This window comes from Mesoplodon bidens, assembly GCF_964165515.1.
Source record: "Mesoplodon bidens genome assembly, chromosome: 7".
Classification (NCBI taxonomy): domain Eukaryota; kingdom Metazoa; phylum Chordata; class Mammalia; order Artiodactyla; family Ziphiidae; genus Mesoplodon; species Mesoplodon bidens.
Window position 1 is genome coordinate 15,648,949 of NC_138164.1, and position 20,013 is coordinate 15,668,961.

At 40.5% G+C, this 20,013-nt stretch overlaps 1 protein-coding gene across 1 annotated transcript in view; it reads left to right on the forward strand.

Moving 5' to 3' along the window:
- The window catches only part of BUD13 (BUD13 homolog), a 45,243-nt gene extending 27,420 nt beyond the window's left edge, over positions 1-17,823 (forward strand). The window contains exon 10 of the mRNA XM_081239051.1: positions 16,131-17,823. Within this exon, the coding sequence (XP_081095177.1) occupies positions 16,131-16,224 (94 nt within the window). The 3' untranslated portion in view covers positions 16,225-17,823. The remainder of the gene's footprint in view (positions 1-16,130) is intronic.
- The last annotated feature ends 2,190 nt before the right edge of the window (positions 17,824-20,013 follow it).

Below are 20,013 nucleotides of genomic sequence, written 5' to 3' on the forward strand. Positions count from 1 at the left end.
TATGGTTTTTCTCCTTCAACTTGTTAATATGGTGTATTACATTGATTGATTTGCGTATATTGAAGAATCCTTGCATTCCTGGGATAAACCCCACTTGATCATGGTGTATGATCCTTTTAATGTGCTGTTGGATTCTGTTTGCTAGTATTTTGTTGAGGATTTTTGCATCTATGTTCATCAGTGATATTGGCCTGTAGTTTTCTTTCTTTGTGACATCCTTGCCTGGTTTTGGTATCAAGGTGATGTCGGCCTCGTAGAATGAGTTTGGGAGTGTTCCTCCCTCTGCTATATTTTGGAAGAGTTTGAGAAGGATAGGTGTTAGCTCTTCTCTAAATGTTTGATAGAATTCACCTGTGAAGCCATCTGGTCCTGGGCTTTTGTTTGATGGAAGATTTTTAATCACAGTTTCAATTTCAGTGCTTGTGATTGGTCTATTCATATTTTCTATTTCTTCCTGAGTCAGTCTTGGCAGGTTGTGCATTTCTAAGAATGTGTCCATTTCTTCCAGGTTGTCCATTTTATTGGAATAGAGTTGCTTATAGTAATCTCTCATAATCTTTTGTATTTCTGCAGTGTCAGTTGTTACTTCTCCTTTTTCATTTCTAATTCTATTGATTTGAGTCTTCTCCCTTTTTTTCTTGATGAGTCTGGCTAATGGTTTGTCAATTTTGTTTATCTTCTCAAAGAACCAGCTTTTAGTTTGGTTGATCTTTGCTATCGTTTCCTTCATTTCTTTTTCATTTATTTCTGATCTGATCTTTATGATTTCTTTCCTTCTGCTAGCTTTGGGGTATTTTTGTTCTTCTTTCTCTAATTGCTTTAGGTGCAGGGTCAGGTTGTTTACTCGAAATGCTTCCTGTTTCTTAAGGTGGGATTGTATTGCTATAAACTTCCCCCTTAGAACTGCTTTTGCTGCGTCCCATAGGTTTTGGGTCGTCGTGTCTCCATTGTCATTTGTTTCTAGGTATTTTTTAATTTCCTCTTTGATTTCTTCAGTGATCACTTCGTTATTGAGTAGTGTATTGTTTAGCCTCCATGTGTTTGTATTTTTTACACATCTTTTCCTGTAATTGATGTCTAGTCTCATAGCATTGTGGTCGGAGAAGATACTTGATACAATTTCAATTTTCTTAAAATTACCGAGGCTTGATTTGTGACCCAAGATATGATCTATCCTGGAGAATGTTCCATGAGCACTTGAGAAAAATGTGTATTCTGTTGTTTTTGGATGGAATGTCCTATAAATATCAACTAAGTCCATCTCGTTTAATGTATCATTTAAAGCTTGTGTTTCCTTATTTATTTTCATTTTGGATGATCTGTCCATTGGTGAAAGTGGGGTGTTAAAGTCCCCTACTATGAGTGTGTTACTGTCGATTTCCCCTTTTATGGCTGTTAGTATTTGCCTTATGTATTGAGGTGCTCCTATGTTGGGTGCATAAATATTTACAATTGTTATATCTTCTTCTTGGATCGATCCCTTTATCGTTATGTAGTGTCCTTCCTTGTCTCTTCTAATAGTCTTTATTTTAAAGTCTATTTTGTCTGATATAAGAATTGCTACTCCAGCTTTCTTTTGATTTCCATTTGCATGGAATATCTTTTTCCATCCCTTTACTTTCAATCTGTATGTGTCTCTAGGTCTGAAGTGGGTCTCTTGTAGACAGCATATATATGGGTCTTGTTTTTGTATCCATTCAGCCACTCTGTGTCTTTTGGTGGGAGCATTTAGTCCATTTACATTTAAGGTAATTATTGATATGTATGTTCCTATTCCCATTTCCTTAATTGCTTTGGGTTCGTTATTGTAGGTATATTCCTTCTGTTGTGTTTCTTGCCTAGAGAAGTTCCTTTAGCATTTGTTGTAAAGCTGGTTTGGTGGTGCTGAACTCTCTCAGCTTTTGCTTGTCTGTAAAGGTTTTAATTTCTCCATCAAATCTGAATGAGATCCTTGCTGGGTAGAGTAATCTAGGTTGCAGGTTTCTCTCCTTCATCACTTTAATTATGTCCTGCCACTCCCTTCTGGCTTGTAGGGTTTCTGCTGAGAGATCAGCTGTTAACCTTATGGGGATTCCCTTGTGTGTTATTTGTTGTTTTTGCCTTGCTGCTTTTAATATGATTTCTTTGTGTTTAATTTTTGACAGTTTGATTAATATGTGTCTTGGTGTATTTCTCCTTGGATTTATTCTGTATGGGACTCTCTGTGCCTCCTGGACTTGATTAACTATTTCCTTTCCCAAATTAGGGAAGTTTTCAACTATAATCTCTTCAAATATTTTCTCAGTCCCTTTCTTTTTCTCTTCTTCTTCTGGAACCCCTATAATTCGAATGTTGGTGCGTTTAATGTTGTCCCAGAGATCTCTGAGACTCTCCTCTGTTCTTTTCATTCTTTTTTCTTTATTTTGCTCTGCATCAGTTATTTCCACTATTTTATCTTCCACCTCACTTATCCGTTCTTCTGCCTCAGTTATTCTGCTATTGATCCCATCTAGAGTATTTTTCATTTCATTTATTGTGTTTTTAATCGATGCTTGATTCATCTTTAGTTCTTCTAGGTCCTTGTTAACTGTTTCTTGCATGTTGTCTATTCTATTTCCAAGATTATGGATCATGGAAATAGAATCTTGGATCAGCTTTACTATCATTATTCTGAATTCTTTTTCAGGTAGACTGCCTATTACCTCTTCATTTGTTAGGTCTGGTAGGTGTTTATCTTGCTCCTTCACCTGCTGTGTGTTTTTCTGCCTTCTCATTTTGCTTATGTTACTGTGTTTGGGGTCTCCTTTTTGCCGGCTGCAGATTCGTAGTTCCCGTTGTTTTTGGTGTCTGACCCCAGTGGCTAAGGTTGTTTCAGTAGGTTGGGTAGGCTTCCTGGTGGGGGGGACTAATTCCTGTGCTCTGGTGGTTGAGGCTCGATCTTGTCTTTCTGGTGGACAGGTCCACGTCTGGTGGTGTGTTTTGGGGTGCCTATGGCCTTATTATGTTTTTAGGTAGCCTCTCTGCTAATGGGTGGGGTTGTGTTCCTGCCTTGCTAGTTGCTTGGCATAGGGTGACCTGCACTGTAGCTTGCTGGTCGTTGACTGAAGCTGGGTGCTGGTGTTGGGATGGAGATCTCTGGGAGATTTTCGCTGCTTGATATTATGTGGAGCTGGGAGGTCTGTTGTGGACCCGTGTCCTGAAGTTGGCTCTCCCACTTCAGAGGCACAGCACTGGCTCCTGGCTGCAGCACCAAGAGCCTTTCATCCACCCGGCTCAGAGTAACAGGGAGAAAAAGTAGAAAGAAAGAATTAGTAGAAGAAAGAAAGAGAGAGGGAAAGAAAGGAAGAAGGGAAGAAAGGAAGGAAGAAAGGAAGGAAGAAAGAAAGGAGGGAGGGAGGGAGGGAGGAAGGATGGAAAGAAAGAAGGAAAGAAAGGAGGGAGGGAGGGAGAAAGGAAAGGAAGAAAGACAGGAGGGAGGGAGGAAGGAAAGAAAAAGAAAGTGGAAAGAAGAAGGGTGGGAGGGAGGAAAGAAAAAGAAAGAAGGAAAGGAGGAGCGGAGGGAGGGAGGGAGGAAGGGAGAGTAGGAAAAAAAGAAAGAGCAGGTAAAGTAAAATAGAATAAAGTATGAAATATAGTAGCGTTATTAAAATTAGAAAGTAATTATTGAAAAAAAAAAAAAAAAAACGGACCGATAGAACCCTGAGACATATGGTGGAAGCAAAGCTATACAGAGAGAATCTTACACAGAAGATTACACATACACATTCACAAAAAGAGAGCAGGGGGAAAAATCAAAAATCTTGCTCTCCAAGTCCACCTCCTCAATTTGGGATAATTCGTTGTAAAAAGAGGAAAAGGGCGAGAAGTCTGAAATCTTGCTCTCTAAGTCCACCTCCTTAATTTGGAATAATTCGTTGTAAAAAGAGGAAAAGGGGGGAAAGTCTTAAATCTTGTCCTCAAAGTCCACTTCCTCAATTTGGGATGATTCGCTGTCCATTCATGCACTCCACAGACGCAGGGCACATCAAATGGACCGTGGAGCTTTAATCCGCTGCCTCCGAGGCTGCACAGAGAGATTTCCCTGCCTCTGCTCTCACAGCTCCCGGGTCTCAGCCTTGGACCTGGCCCCGCCTCTGCGCGTAGGTCGCCGGAGGGCGTCCGTTCTTCGCTCAGACAGGACGGGTTTAAAGGAGCCGCTGATTCGGGGGCTCTGGCTCACTCAGGCAGAGGGGAGGGAGGGGCGCGCAGTGTGGGGCGGGCCTGCGGCGGCAGAGGCCGGCGTGACGTTGCAGCAGCCCGTGGCGCTCCGTGCGCTTTCCCGGGAAAGCCGTCCCCGGGTCTCGGGGACCCCAGCAGTGGCGGGGTGCACAGGCCCCCCGGAAGGCGGGGCGGACAGTGACCCGCGCTCGCACACAGGCCCCGCGGCGGCGGCGGCGGCGGCGGCGGCGGCGGGCCGCGGCGGGCGGGCGGCGGCGGCGGCGGCGGCCCACGCCCGTCTCCGAGGTCCGTGCCTTACCCGCGGCTCGTGCCTGTCACCGGCGCTTCCCCAAGCAGCCCTCTTAATGCCCTCTCCTCGCGCACCAGGAAACAAAAGGGAAAAAAGTCTCTTGCCTCTTCAGCAGCTCCAGACCCTTTCCCCGGACTCCCTCCGGGCTAGCCGTGGTGCACTAACTCCTTCAGGCTCTCTTCCTGCCGCCAGCCCCAGTCCTCTCCCTGCGCTCCGACTGAAAGCCGATACCCGAGCCTCAGCTCCCAGCCCCGCCCGCCACGGCGGCCGAGCAGACAAGCCTCTCGGGCTGGTGTGTGCCTGAGGGCACCGGTCCTCTGTGCCAGAATCTCTCCGCTTTGCCCTCCGCACCCCTGTTGCTGTGCTCTCCTCCGCTACTCCGAAGCTTTCCCCCTCCGCCACCTGCAGTCTCCGCCCGCGAAGGGGCTTGTAGTGTGTAGAAACCTTCCCCCCTTCACGGCTCCCTCCCACTGGTGCAGGTCCCGTCCCTATCCTATTGTCTCTGTTTATTCTTTTTTTCTTTTGCCCTACCCAGGTATGTGGGGAGCTTCTTGCCTTTTGGGGGGTCTGAGGTCTTCTGTCAGCGTTCAGTAGGTGTTCTGTAGGAGTTGTTCCACGTGTAGATGAATTTCTGATGTATCTGTGGGGAGGAAGGTGATCTCCGCGTCTTACTCTTCCGCCATCTTCCTCCGGGGTCCTGAAGCATGTCCTTGCCTCCTATCACACTGGAATCCCATCAAGCCTTCAGGCTTCCTACCAGCTTACAGGATGGAATCTGCTGGCGTCTCCCCGCTTTTCCCCTCCATTAATGGCAGGGTCCCAATGTGTACTTGCGACCCATGCTTTTCTCAAACCAGTGCTTCTCCCGTTTAGCGCGCGCCAACCCCCCTCGCGGGCTCCTTGCAAAAGACTGGCTGTATTTTATTTTTTAACTTTTTATTTTATATTGGTATATAGTTGTTAACAATGTTGTATTAATTTCAGGTGTACAACAAAGTGATTCAGTTATAAATATACATGTATCTATTCTTTTTCCAATTCTTTTCCCAATTAGGTTGTTACAGAATATTGATCAGGGCTCCCTGTGCTATACAGTAGGCCCTTGTTGGTTATCCATTTTAAATATAGCAGTGTGTACAAGAACACATCAGGATTTAGTCTGTTGCAGTATGTTTAGCTGAAATATAGGAAGCAAATTCAACCTTATACATAGGTAGTTAGAAAAGGAAGGTGTATTAGATTTTTTTTTTTTTTTGCAGTACGCGGGCCTCTCACCGTTGTGGCCTCTCCCATTGTGGAGCACAGGCTCCAGACGCGCAGGCTCAGTGGCCATGGCTCACGGGCCCAGCTGCTCTGCGGCATGTGGAATCTTCCCAGACTGGGGCACGAACCCATGTCCCCTGCATCGGCAGGCAGACTCTCAACCACTGCGCCACCAGGGAAGCCCTAGATTTTTTTTTAATACTACACAAAAACTCAATAAGTGGTAGTTTCTTAAAGGTTATTTGTAATATGGAATCAGAAGCCATATCAAAAAGCTTTTCATACTGTTAGATTAAAATCCATTGGTCTTTTTCCTATTTTGGATGGATCTTTTACTCATGCATGATTTTATAACATCATGTACTGTTCATTGGTTTGCTGAGTTTTTCAGACCTTCCAAATGTTGACATCTTTCATATATAATATCAGATAATGATATATACATATTAATATTAACTTTGATCTCATCACAAAAATCTTTAAATAACTAGAAGCTAAAGGAGTTCATGGTAGTGGGTACAAGTTTTTCAAAATTCTAATTTATGCTTGAAAGCTCCTATTTTATCATTGGCCACAAATATTATCAGCCACTTTCCTTGAAGTAAAGGTCACTTCGTACAATGGCTTTTTTTGTAGGATCCATCAGATTTTGAACCTAGAGGATCATGTCCTCTGTGAATATAAACAGTGTTACTTCTTCCTTTCTAATCCAGATGCCTTTTGTTTCTTTTTCTTGCCTTATTGCACTAGCTACAACTTCCAGTGCAAATGTTGAGTAGAAGCAGTAAGAGCAGACATATTTTACCTTGTTGCTAACCTTAGGAGGAAAACATTCAGCCTTTTCACCATGAAATATCTTGTAAACTGTAGAATTTTTTTTTTAGATTTCCTTTATTGAGTTGAGAAATTTCTATTCGTAGTTTGCTAAGGAATGTCTTTTTTCAGGAATGTATGTTGGATTTTGTTCAAAATATTTCCTAATTTTCCTTTTGGTTCATTCTTTGATCCATGATTTACTTATGAGTATATTTTAGAATTTCAAACATTTAGACTTTTCTAGATATCTCATTGTTATTGATTTCCAATTAATTCCATTGAGGTCAGAGAATACACTATGTAATATTTTGATCTTTTGAAATTTATTAAGCATGTTTTATGGCCCAGTATATGGTTTACCTTGGTGAGTAACCCTTTGCACTTGAAGATAATGTTTATTTTGCAGTTGCTTGGGGTAGTGTTTTGAAAAAATTTTTTTGTATTCTTTTTTTAAGCAAACTTTTTGTTTTGGAATAATTTTAGATTTATAGAAAATTTGCAGAGATAGTATAAAGAATTCTTGTAAACTCCTTATCCAGTTTTGTTACCATTTGTTATATTATCATGGTACATTAATCAAATCTAAGAAACCAACATTAGTATGTTATTAATGCATCAGATTTTATTTGGTTTTCACCAGTTTTCTATTAATGTTCTTTTTCTGTTTAGGGATGCAATTCAGGATACCACATTGTACTTAGTTGTCATGTCTCCTCAGTCTCTTCTGATCTGTGTCAGTTTCTCAGTCTTTCTTTGTTCTTTGTAACCTTAACACTTTTGGGGGGGGTATGGTCAGGTATTTTTGTTGAATGTTCCTCAAATTGAGTTTGTTTGATGTTTTTCTCATGATTAGCTTGAGGTTATGGGTTTTTGGAAAGAATTCCACAGTGGTGGAGTATCCTTCTCATCACATCATTTTAGGGGTTACATGATATCCACATGACATCACTAGTAATGTTAACCTGGGTCACTGGGTTGAGGTAGTGAGTGTTTGCTGGGTTTCTCTGCTTTAAAATTACTGTTTTTCTTCTTTCATACTCTTCTCTGGAAGTGAGTCGACTGAGTTCAGCTTACACTCAAAAGGAGACCTACAGAAGGATATCTACATATATTATTTAGACTTTTTCTGTAAGGAAGATCTGTTTCATCTCCCCATTTATTTGCTCAATCATTTGTTTATATCAGTACGGACTCATGTATATTTTATACTTTGTATAGTAATCTAATAATATGTTATTTATTTTGTTGCTTAAATTGTTCTGTTCTTTGGCCATTGGGAGTTCTCTCAGGTGTCCCTTTTATATGCCCATCCTTTTATTTTTTGAGCATTCTTTGACTTTCTGTTACTGTAGGGTGCTTCAGGCTCATATTGTATTTTCTCTGCCCCAGCCCTAATATAGCCATTTCTCTAAGAAATCCTGGCTGCTTTTAATGGAGAAAGATATTTAGAAACCAAGATCCGACTGCTAGAGTGCTTGTTGTTACTGAGGTGTCATTGTTTCTAGACCCTCTCAGCAGACAGAGCTAGTTAATGCGTGTATAGTAGTCTGTGTATACACACATATCTATAATTGTTTCTGTGTCTGTCCACCTGCAAGTATGTTATATATACACATATATTTACATATATATATAAATATGAGTTCATGTTGATGTAACTGACTCTAACCAAGTATTACCTTTCCTTTTTGCTTACCTCCCCAACATAAAGAAACCTGGCACCCACCATCCACCATCCATTTTGCTCATCCCCAGGACACATGTAAAACAGTTTCAAAATTGAGAAATTCAGAAATGAGAAACTAATTTACCATCTAGAGTGTAGCATTTATGTGCAGTTCATTTTGTTCTTACCCTTATAATTTCTAATCAAAATACCATTTTTCAACATAACTTAAAGAGTCAGCCCCTGTACCGCCCCCCCACCCAAACATCCTGGGTAATTTTTTTATTTTATAGTTTACTTACATTAGTGTTTACTCATTATGGTGTATAGTTCTATGGGATTTAACAAATGAGTAGAGTCATTCATTCACCACCCTAGTACTGTATGGAATAGTTCCATCATTCTAAAATTTCCTGTGTAAGTCTCCTTTTAGTCATTTTTACCTCCTCCACCAACCCCTTGTAATTACTGCTGCTGTTTTCTGTCCCTATAGTTTTGTCTTTTCCAGAGTGTTACATGAATGGAATCATACAATGTGTAACCTTTTGAGTCTGACCTTTTGCACTTAGCAAAATGCATTTTAAGATTCATCCATGTTCTTGCATGAATCAGTACTGTATTCCTTGTTTATCACTGAGTAGTATTGCATTGGATGGGTATACCACAGTCTGTTTATTTCCCAGTTGAAGGACATCTTGGTTGCTCCCAGTTTTTAGCAGTTGTGAATAAAGCTGAAATAAACATTTGTGTATGGGTTTTTATGTGGATATAGTTTTCAGTTTACTTGGGTAAATACCCAATGATTGCTATATTGTATTGTTGAGATTATGTTTAATTTTATAAGAAACTGCCAATTGTCTTCCAAAGAGGCTGTATCATTTTACATTACCACAGAGAGTGAGGATTTCTGTTGTTCCATATCCTTGCCAGCATTTGGTATTGTCAGTGTTTTGGATTTTAGGTGTGAATTTAGTAGTGAATTTTAATTGCTCTGTTTTCTTTTTAGTAATACCTCTCTGCAATTTTTTTTTCAGTGTTTGTTATAAGGATCACAGTACGTATCTTTAATTTATCACAGCCTACTGAGAGTTATAATTGTACTATTTCACATAACATATAAGAACCTTGCAACACTACAGTTCTACTTAACCTCTGTTTTTAGTGCTATTGTTTTCATACATATTACATAAAAAATGGTATAGACCCCACAATACAGTGTTAAAATTTGTACTTTGCAGTTATATATTTTTTTAAGAAACTAAGAAAACAAAAGAAAAAAATATATAGTTGTTAGTACTTACTCAGATAGTTACAATTTCTGGTATTCTTCCTTCTTTCCTAAAGAAATTAGGAAATTTTAATATTCCTTCAGTGCAGGTCTGTTGGCAAAAAATTCAGTTTTTGTTGATATGAAAATGTCTTTATTTCACCTTTGTTTCTTAACAGCTTTAATTTTGAAGTAATGTTAGGCTCACAAGAACTTGAAAAAATAGTACAGTGTATTAGTGTACCATTCACCCAGCTTCCCCCAATGATAATATCTTATATAACCATAGTACATTATCAGAGTCAGGAATTGGCATTGGCACAGTTCTATTAATTAAATTAGAGAATTTTTTCTCACCTTCATTTTTGAAGGATTGTTTCACTGGCATAGTGTTGGGGGAGGTTATCGAGGGGATGTGACCACTGGTTGACCTATGAGCTGGACCCAGGCAACTGGAGGCCCTTACCTCTCCCCTGTCCTTGGAATGTACATCCTGCCTACTCTTCCCATACTGGCAGCCATTTCAATGACATAGCCTTGAGAGGGTAGGGTGTTGTTGAGACCATCTGGACTGAATATGTGACTGAACCCTTATATATAAGGCCTCTGTATAAACTTTTAAGGTTCTGGCAGGCAGGTGTGGAGAACCACTTGTGCTGTGCCCAAGACAAACCTTGTATGTAAGTTCCCTTGCTTATTAAACCTGCCACCTGCCAATCTGGAGTGATCTGCCTCTTTCTTTGGTCTCTCATTGTCCTCCCTGTATGGGGGCCAATTTCAGATTTTACCCAGGGAACTCCTGAGGTTTCAAACCAACACAGAGAACTCAGGATTGACAGTACCAGACCTCTATGACAGCTCTGTCAGCCCTTTAAAGACTTTTCATCACTTTCTGGCCTCCATTGTTTCCAATTAGAAGTCAACCCTCAGATTTCATTTGTTTTGTTGTCTCAGCCCCTAACCCCAACATATACACATTATAATATATTCTCTGGCAGCTTTCAAGATTTTCTTCTGGTCTTTGGTTTTCAGCCGTTTGACTATGATGTACCTAGGTGTGGTTTTCTTTGTATTTATCCTTTTTTGAGTTTGTTGAGCTTTTTGGATTTATGAGTTCATGTTTTTCACATTTGGGAGGTATTTGGCTGTTTTTTGTTCAGTTCCTCTTCTTTTTTTTTAAACCACTTTTCCTTCTCCAATTACACTATTTCCACTACTTGATATTATCCCACAGACCTCTGAAGTCCTGTTCATTTTTCTATCATTATTTTTCTCTCTGTTCTTAAGGTGGGATAATTTCTTTTGATCTGATTTCAAGTTCATTGACTCTTCTGCCATCTCTAGCCTATTAGGCTCATACACTGAATTTTTTGTTTCAGCTAGTTTAAATTTATTTATTATTTTTAGCTGCATTGGGTCTTTGTTGCTGCACGTGGGCTTTCTCTAGTTGTGGTGAGCAGGGGCTACTCTTTATTGCAATGCATGGGCTTCTTATTGCAGTGGCTTCTCTTGTAGCGGAACACAGGCTCTAGGCACGTGGGCTTCAGTAGTTGTGGCACGTGGGCTCAGTAGTTGTGGCTCACAGGTTCTAGAGTGCAAGCTCAGTAGTTGTGGCACGTGGGCTTGGTTGCTCTGCGGCACATGGGATCCTCCTGGATCAGGGCTCGAACCCGTGTCCCCTGCATTGGCAGGCGCCACTGTGCCATCAGTGAAGTCCCTCAGCTAGTTTATTATATTTTTATAATATAACCACTGTGCCACCAAGGAAGTCCCTCAGTTAGTTTATTATATTTTTCAACTCTAGAATTTCCATTTGACATATTTCTCTGTTGAGATTTCCTACCTATTCATTCATTATGCGTCATTTTTTTTTCCTTGAGAATATTTATAATTGGTGCTTTGAAGTCCTGTCTGCTCATTGCAACATTTGGGTTATCTCAGGATTGGTTTCTATTCATAGTTTTTTCTTGAGTGTCATCACATTTTACTGTTTCTTTACATGTCTGGTCACTTAAAAATGTTATACTGGACATTATGAATGGTACATTGCAGAGACTTTGAATTCTCTTATATTCCTTTGAAGTGTGTTGATTTTTTTTAATAAGATGGTGTAACCATCTTATTTTTAATGTTATTTATTAATTAATTTATTTTAATTATTTATTTAATTTATCTGGGGCTGTGTTGGGTCTTCGTTGCCTCGCATGGGCTTTCTCTAGTTGCGGTGAGCGAGGCTACTCTTTGTTGTGGTGCGCGGGCTTCTCATTGTGGTGGCTTCTCTCGTTGCGGAGCACAGGCTCTAGGTGCGCGGGCTTCAATAGTGGCACACAGGGTCAGTACTTGTGGCTTGCGGCTCTAGAGCGCAGGCTTAGTAGTTGTGGCACATGGGCTCAGTTGCTCCACACCATGTGGGATCTTCCCGAACCAGGGTTTGAAACCTGTGTCCCCTGCATCGGCAGGTGGATTCTTAACCACTGCACCATCAGGGAAGTCCTTGAAGTGTGTTGATTTTTATTCCAGCAGACAGTTAACTTGGCTGTATTTTAACTCCAAGCTCTAACTTCTTTGCAGTAGGCAGCAGCTAAAATTTCTGCTCAGTTTTTTTAGTTTCTAGCTGCTGCTTTTTCATGGGGCCCAAGGGGGTTTCCGCTGCACAAGCACAGTTTAGCAGTTAGCCAAAGATTTGGGTGCAGTTTGTATGTAGATTTTGGGGTTCATCCCTTTTGAAGCTCCCTCCCTTTCAGTATTTCTTCCCTGATTTTCCAGCTGCTCTACTCACTCTGCACTGACACCTCAAGCCAGTAAGCCTGTGGCTTTCTGCCTCCATGAGCTGTGCAGTTTGGGAAGTGCCCTCTGGCAAAAAGCCTCACAAATCTCTTCTGACACCTAGACTCCCACCCAAGTTTTGTCTGCTTTTGGTCACTCTCTCATGCCTTCAAATACTTTCAGATACTTGTATCTTTATATTTTGTCCAGATTTTATAATTGTTTTCTGTGTAGGTTAGTTTGCACGAGTTCTCTGCCATGACTGGAGTCTACCACTCTGCTTTATATGGGCTTAAGGCATTATCTTCTGTCCTTTAAGCTGCCATCTAAATCCAGAGCTCTAGTTCCTGATACTGGCAGGTATCCTCAGGGTGGATGTGGTTTCAGGCTCCTTTCCTGCTTTCGTTTGCAGCGCACTGTATATCGGCTTTTTGGTAACAGGAGGATTTTTCAGAATACTAATTTGCTGTATAGCCAGAAGTAGATCTTTTTATAGCCACAACCCTAAAGATACTCCTGCTACACTGAGTTCATTCTTTTTTTCTTTTTTCTATTTTTTTTCAAATTTCTGGACCCAAAACAGAACTCTTCTGACCTGGTTTTTAACTGGTATAATTTGTCTGCATCTCTCCCAGTAGTTTTCCTACACTTCTCATTCTTACTTTCTCCTAGATTTTTCCTTTTAGTTCCCTTTCTCATTATTTATTTATTTCTGATTATTCTTTCTTTCTTTCTTTCTGATTATTTATTCTTTCATTGCCTTTTCTGCTTTTGTCTGTTTTTGGCAAGTAAATATTTCTAAAACAGATCTATAGTATGTTACAGTTAGAAAAACCCATAAGGTCAGTTAAACTAACTTACATTATTTAAAAGAGAAACGGAGGCCCCGATAAATTTAACAGGTTATAGTCTTTCAGCTCACCTGATAAAGCTGGAATTAGACCTTGGGCATCTGATTCTTTGGTCTGAAGCTCTTTCCACTGTGTGTTCTCTTGCAGTTTGTTTTTTTTGATTCTGTTTAGGGTTTGGTTTGTTATTCATAGGACTTTTTGTCTGTTTGATCATATTAGTGTTGATTCTCTTAAGTACTTATTCCCCAAGACAAGAAGCAGTGGTTTCCTTGTGCTCTAGAACACCATGCATGCTTCTAAGGTTGGAGATGTTGCCATTCATAATAAGCTTCCCTTCTTCCTCACCCTTTCACTACTCACCCAACTGATCCCTTAGGGAAGGCCTTAGGAAAGAGGGAAGCCTGTCATCCCAATCAGTTCAGTAGCACTTAGCATATATGTATTATAATTTTAAGCAGCTATGTACTAGGTGCTAGGGTCTCACAATTAGTGAGAGACGGTCCTTGAGCACAGCAACTCACTTACTATCTAGAGGAGAAGACAGACAAGTAAATAATTTCAGTGCTACTTGCTATGTATTACTATAGAGGATTTTCAAGGTGCCTTGGGAGCACAAAGGAGGAGTAGCTAGATTCAGCCTTGGGAGACTGTGGTCAGGGAATGCATGCTTCCTAGAGGAGGTGATACATGAGCTAAGTCTTAAGGGATGTCATTAACCAAGTTAAGAAGGAAAGGAAGGATATTTAAGGAAGAGCATCCTGTATTGCAAGGTCATAAGGATATGGAACATCCTAGTGTTTGGTGGGGTGGGGGCCTGTTATAAGCAGTTTGATGTTGGATAGCAGTAAGTGTGAAATGGAGTTGTGTGAGATGGGCTGGAAAGGTAAGCAGGGGCCTGGTCACTGAAGGACTTGGAAACATTTCTGAGGAGCTTGGTGTTCACCTTAGAGGCAGAGGGGAGCCACTGGTGGATTAACTGTAGCTCTCCATTCTATATAGGTGATGCATTGTAGCAGTTGTACGAAGCATTTGCAAGGCACACATTTGGAAGTAGAGAGACAAGATACAAGGTTGTTGCAGTAGATTAGGCTAAAGATGATGGAGGTCTGAACCATGACAGTGGTAGTACGAATGGAGAGAGGAGGAAGTGGGAAATTGGTTAAGTGACAAGATGGCAGGACCTAGTGACTGATTAGGTGAGAGGGAGAAAGCACTGGGTTTGGCAATAAGGAAGGTCATTAATGACTTGAGAGAGTATTAACTCCATAGCATAGTGAAACCAAAGCCAGGGTCTAATGTGTCAAGGAGTGAATGAAAAATAAGGAAGTAGACAGTGAGTAAAGGCTCTTTCAAGAAGTTTATATAAGAAGACGAAGTACATGGTATGAGAAGGGAGTTGGGAGCCACTCCTTGAAATTCACCCCTGTAGTGACTTCCATGACACCCTACTTCTGGTTATTTTCTCTTATCATTTCATCTCGGCCACCTTTATGAATTCCTGTTCCTCTGTGCCCCCTGCTTTAATGTTTCTCAGGGCTCCATCTGTAACCCTCAGCTGTTCTCACTCCATGTGCTCTCTTGGCTGAATCTAGTCTAGTACACCTTCGCTTACCAGCTGTATGTACATGATTCCCAAATCTGTATTTGCACCTCAGTCTGGAGTATCTGGCTGTGCATTGGGTTTCTCTGTTGATATGTACTTGAGGCATCTTAAATGCAAACATATTCAAAACTGAACTCATCAGCTTTCCTTACTCTAAGCGTGCTCCTACTCTTGTGTTCTGTCCTGGTTAATGGCAGCCTCATTCATCTAGTCACTAAAATTATTAACCCATGAGTCAAACTTACCTCTTCCTCTTTTGCTCTTATATAACTAATCAATCACTAAGTTCTACTATGTTTTCTCTCTTTCTGTCCCTCTTCTTTATCATCACTTTCATCATCTGTTGCCTGGACCATTGCAGTAACTTTCCTGCCTTCAGTCTCCTCCAGAGTGATCTCTTTGAAATGCAGTTTATGCTCCCACTTTAAATTTATCCTTCACAAGGAACTCTACTCAATACTCTGTAATGGCCTACATGGGAAAAGAATGTAAAAAAAAAAGTGGATATATATATATGTATAACTGATTCACTTTTCTGTACACCTGAAACTAACACAACATTGTAAATCAACTGTACTCCAATAAAAATTAAAAAAAATAAATTTATCCTTACTAGGTGAAATCTAAGCTTTATACTATGGCTTACAGAGCTCATTATGATTTGCCCTCTACCTACCTTTCTAACTTTGCCTCGTGCTACTCTCTTTTCATATTTGAGGCTCCAGCCATACCAGTTTGCCTTTGGTTACCTGCATGTGCCATACTATTTCTTACTTTTGTGCCTTTGCTGTTGTTGCTTGTGCTATGCTCTGTGCTGAAATGCCCTCCTGACCCTTCTGGCCCTCTGGTTAACTCTTTCTTTTCAGACTTAGCATAGGGGCCCCCTTCACGAAGCCTTTGCTGACCATTCTTGTCTATCCCCCTCCCAAGCTGAGTAAGATCCCCACTCTGCTTCCAGGATACCCAATGCATATTTCTACCATAATCTATGCTTTTTGTTTTAATTATTTGTTTAAATGTCAATCTCCTCTACTAGTCTGTGAGTTTATCAGGATAGGTGCTATGTTATACTCATTTTCATGACACATTGCCTAGTATATAATAAGAATTCACTAATTGTTTGTGTAATGAATGGATAAAGTATAATATGTAGACTTCATTTGAGAGTGAGTTGGGCCTTTAGAGAGTGGTAAATGTTTGAAACAGTTGTGAAAAGAGTTTGAGAAAGAACTGAACAAGGACTAATAAGAGGGTGGATTATGTATTCTGTCTTTCTGATTCTGTTGCTTATGTCTTAAATATTTTCACATGATTGCCTTTACTTTCCTTTTTGCTCATTAGATTGTTAACTCTTTTTTCAAAAATAAATGTTCAGTTCAGGATTCTGGCTGATTAGTATTTCTTGATTACAGATCCAATGGATTTGAACAGAAGCGCTTTGCCAGGCTTGCCAGCAAGAAGGCGGTGGAGGAACTTGCCTACAAGTGGAGTGTTGAGGATATGTAACTTTTCTGAGGCATTGGGGGTGGCTGTGTGTTGTGGTGGTGGACACAGGGTGGACAGACGTCCAGCTGCAACAGTCATCTGTGCTCATAATCAGGGCCCACACAGACCAGCGACTTGTCGGATGCCAGTTTTGACTACAGAAGAATATTTGAGACGTAATGTTTGGACTGAAGGACCTGTACTTCTCAGGTGTGCCGACACTGCCTGTTGCTGGCTTTCAGAGGAAGCGTTGACTTCTCTGTGTCCCAGGGTTTGTTCTTAGTTAGGGTTTTCCCTTTTTAATAAACACACATTTATTTTTTTTAAATAATTTTCTTAAATGGATATTCTGTTTTGGGGAAGAATACAAGCTAATATTGAACCCCCAGGGACCTTGGAGGGCGATGGTTGGATTTTTCATTCATCTAGGAAGCAGGATGAGTAAAAACTTTCACAGTGATAGCTCCTTCCTCTTAGAAAATAAGAATTATTGCTAAACTAGACTTAGGAATAGACATGGCAGTTTGCAGACATGGTGTCTGGTAAAGGTAGTGTCACAAATTAGTGGGGAAGAGATAGATAATGGTGCTCGGAAAATTGGCTTATTATATGGACAAAAATAAAGTTGGATCCCTGTCTTAAACCACATAAAGCAAAGACAAATCCCAAAGTGATTTTACCTAAATGAAAGGTAAAATGCTACAGCCAATAAGAAAAAATGGGGAATGTCTTTGTGACCTTGGGGTGAGGATAAATTTGTTAAATTAGATCTCCAAATCACAATCCGTAAGGTTTGATAGCTTTGCCTACATCATAATTAAAGATTTCTAGTCAACAAAGCACCCCATAGTCAAAGTTAAAAATGGGTATAGACTAGGAGAAAATATTTCCAATGTCTAAAACTGACAAAGGATTACATTTATAAGAGATTGAATATAGAAGGAACTACTGCAAATTGGAAAGAAATACAAAACACAAAATAAAAACAGGCAAAGAATATGAATATGTAAAATCTAAAGGAAAACCAGAATGGCTAATAAGTATATTACTACTAGTAATTAGAGAAGTAGAGATCAAAACATTAATGAGTTTCTACTTTGTATCTATTAGCAAAAATAAGGAAGAGACTGAATTCTCATAGGGAATGAAAACTCATGGGAAGTTTCAACTATTGCATCCATTCTGGAGGACAAATGGGCAAAACTTAATTGACAATAAGTAATATCTGGGATGCAGTATTGCAGAATTTTTGAGAGAATATTGTCTGAGCTTGAATCTCAGGTATGTCTTTTACTGTGTGACCTTGATAAGCCACTTAACTTCTCTGTGTTTTAGTTTCTTCATTTTTGAAATGGAGATAATATTATCCACCTCATAGGTTTATTGTGAGCCTAGAACAGTGCCAGGCGCATAGTACATGTCACAAAATTATTACTGTTGTTATCATTGTCTTCCTAATCATCAAGTGTTGATAGCCAGCTTCCAATGTGGCCCCAATGATCCCTGACTCCTGGTATTTAAGCCCTTGTGTAGTCCCCTCCTACAGTGAATAGAGCTGACCTGTGTAACGGGTAGGATGTCCTGGAAATGTGTGACTTCTGAGGCTGAGTCATAAAAGACATTGAAGCATCTTCCTTGTATTCTCTTGAATCACTTGCTGTGAAAGAAGCCCGCTACTATGTCATGAGGACACTCAAGTGGTCCTCTGGAGAGGCCCATGTGGAGAGGGACTGAGGCCTCTCACTGGTAGACACACCAATTTATCAGCCCTGTGAGTGAGCCACCTTGGAAGTGGATCCTTTTAGCTCCATTCAAGCCTTTAGATGTGTGCAGCCCTGATCAACAACATGGCTGCAACCTCATGAGAGATCCTGAGCCAGAATCACCCAGCTCCAAATTCTTGACACAAAGAAATTGAGATAAGAGGAGGTGTTTATTATTTTTTAACAGCTTGAGATATAATTCACATACTATACTGTTTACCCATTTAACGTGTACAGTTCAGTAGTTTTTAGCGTATCACAGAGTTGTATAACCTTCACCACAATTCATTTAAAAACATTTTGGATACGGGGAGCTTTGTATCCATCAGCAGCCACTCTTCACTTGTCCGCAGCTCCCCTAGCCCTAGGCAACCGCTAATCCTTCTGTTGCTATAGATTTGTCTGTTCTAGACATTTCATATAATATGTGAATGGGACTATCATATAATACATGGCTTTTTGTATCTAGCTCTTTTCACTTAGTGTAGTGTTTTCAGGGTTCATCCGTGTTGTAGTATGTATCAGTACCACATTCCCTTTAATGGCTGAATAATATTCCCTTGTATGGATATACCACATTTTATCTATCCATGCATCTGTTGATATTTGAGTTGTTTCCACTTTTTGGCTATTGTGACTAATGCTGCTATGAACATTCATGTACAAGTTTTTGTATGGACTTACGTTTTCATTTTTCTTAGAGTAGAATTGCTGACTCATATGGTTAACTCCATGTTTTGCTTTTTGAGGAACTACCAAACTTCCAAAGCAGTGTATGAGAGTTCCAGTTTCTCCACATCCTTGCCGATACTTGTTTTTGTTGTTGTTTTTGGCCGTGCCACGTGGCTTGTGGGATCTTGGTTCCTCGACCAGGGATTGAACCCGGGCCACGGCAGTGAAAGCGCTGAGTCCTAACCACTGGACCACCAGGGAACTCCCGCTAATACTTGTTATTATCTGTCTTCTTGATTATGGCTATCCTAGTGGTGTGAAGTGGTATGTCATTGTGGTTTTGATTTGCATTTCTCTAATGCCTAATGTTGTTGAATATCTTTATTTATCTTCTTTGGAGAAATGTTTATTGAAATCCTTTGATTTTTCAGTTGGGTTATTTGTCATACACATACATATACACACATACACACTGTTATGTAGAATTCTTTATATATTCTGATAACAAGTCTCTTATCAGATATATGATTTGCAAGTATTTCCTTTCATTCTGTGGGTGTTATTGTTTTAAGCTGCTAAGTTTTTGGTTTTTTTTTTTTGCGGTACACGGGCCTCTCACTGCTGTGGCCTCTCCCATTGCGGAGCACAGGCTCCGGACGCGCAGGCTCAGCGGCCATGGCTCATGGGCCCAGCCGCTCTGCGGCACATGGGATCTTCCCGGACCGGGGCACAAACCCGTGTCCCCTGCATCGGCAGGCGGACTCTCAACCACTGCGCCACCAGGGAAGCCCTAAGCTGCTAAGTTTTTAAGTAATTTGTTATGCAGCAATAGATAACTGATATATTAAGTTTGTACATACCCTACCTCAAAGCAGTTCCACTCCTGGCTTTATCCTTCAGAGAAACTTGCACAGATCCACAGGGAGTTACATATATGGATGTTTATCTGTATGTATCTTGGGTAGCGAGAATCTGAAAACAGCTTAGAAGCCTGTTTCTAAAGGAATTGATAAGTAAAATGTGGTATATGCATATGATGGAATATTATAAAAAAGTCAGATGCAAGCTGTTAGGACATGATAGACTCCAGGTGAGGAAAATAAGGCATAATGAAATTTATAGCAAAAATTAGCTAAGTAAATTGAACACAAACACAAAGCATTTTTTAAGGAGAATTTACACCTTAACTTACTAGAATAGTGTCTGAGGGAGGGAACAGAATGGGACTAGAATGCAGAATGAAGGAGGGAAAGGGAAACAAAAGAGGGGCCTTGCATGGATGAGTGAGATAGTGTGTCCTGACCTCAGGCATGTGATCCACTCAATTCTTCGCGCCTGGGGCTCTAAGCACACATCCAGAGGCAAGGTCTTACTC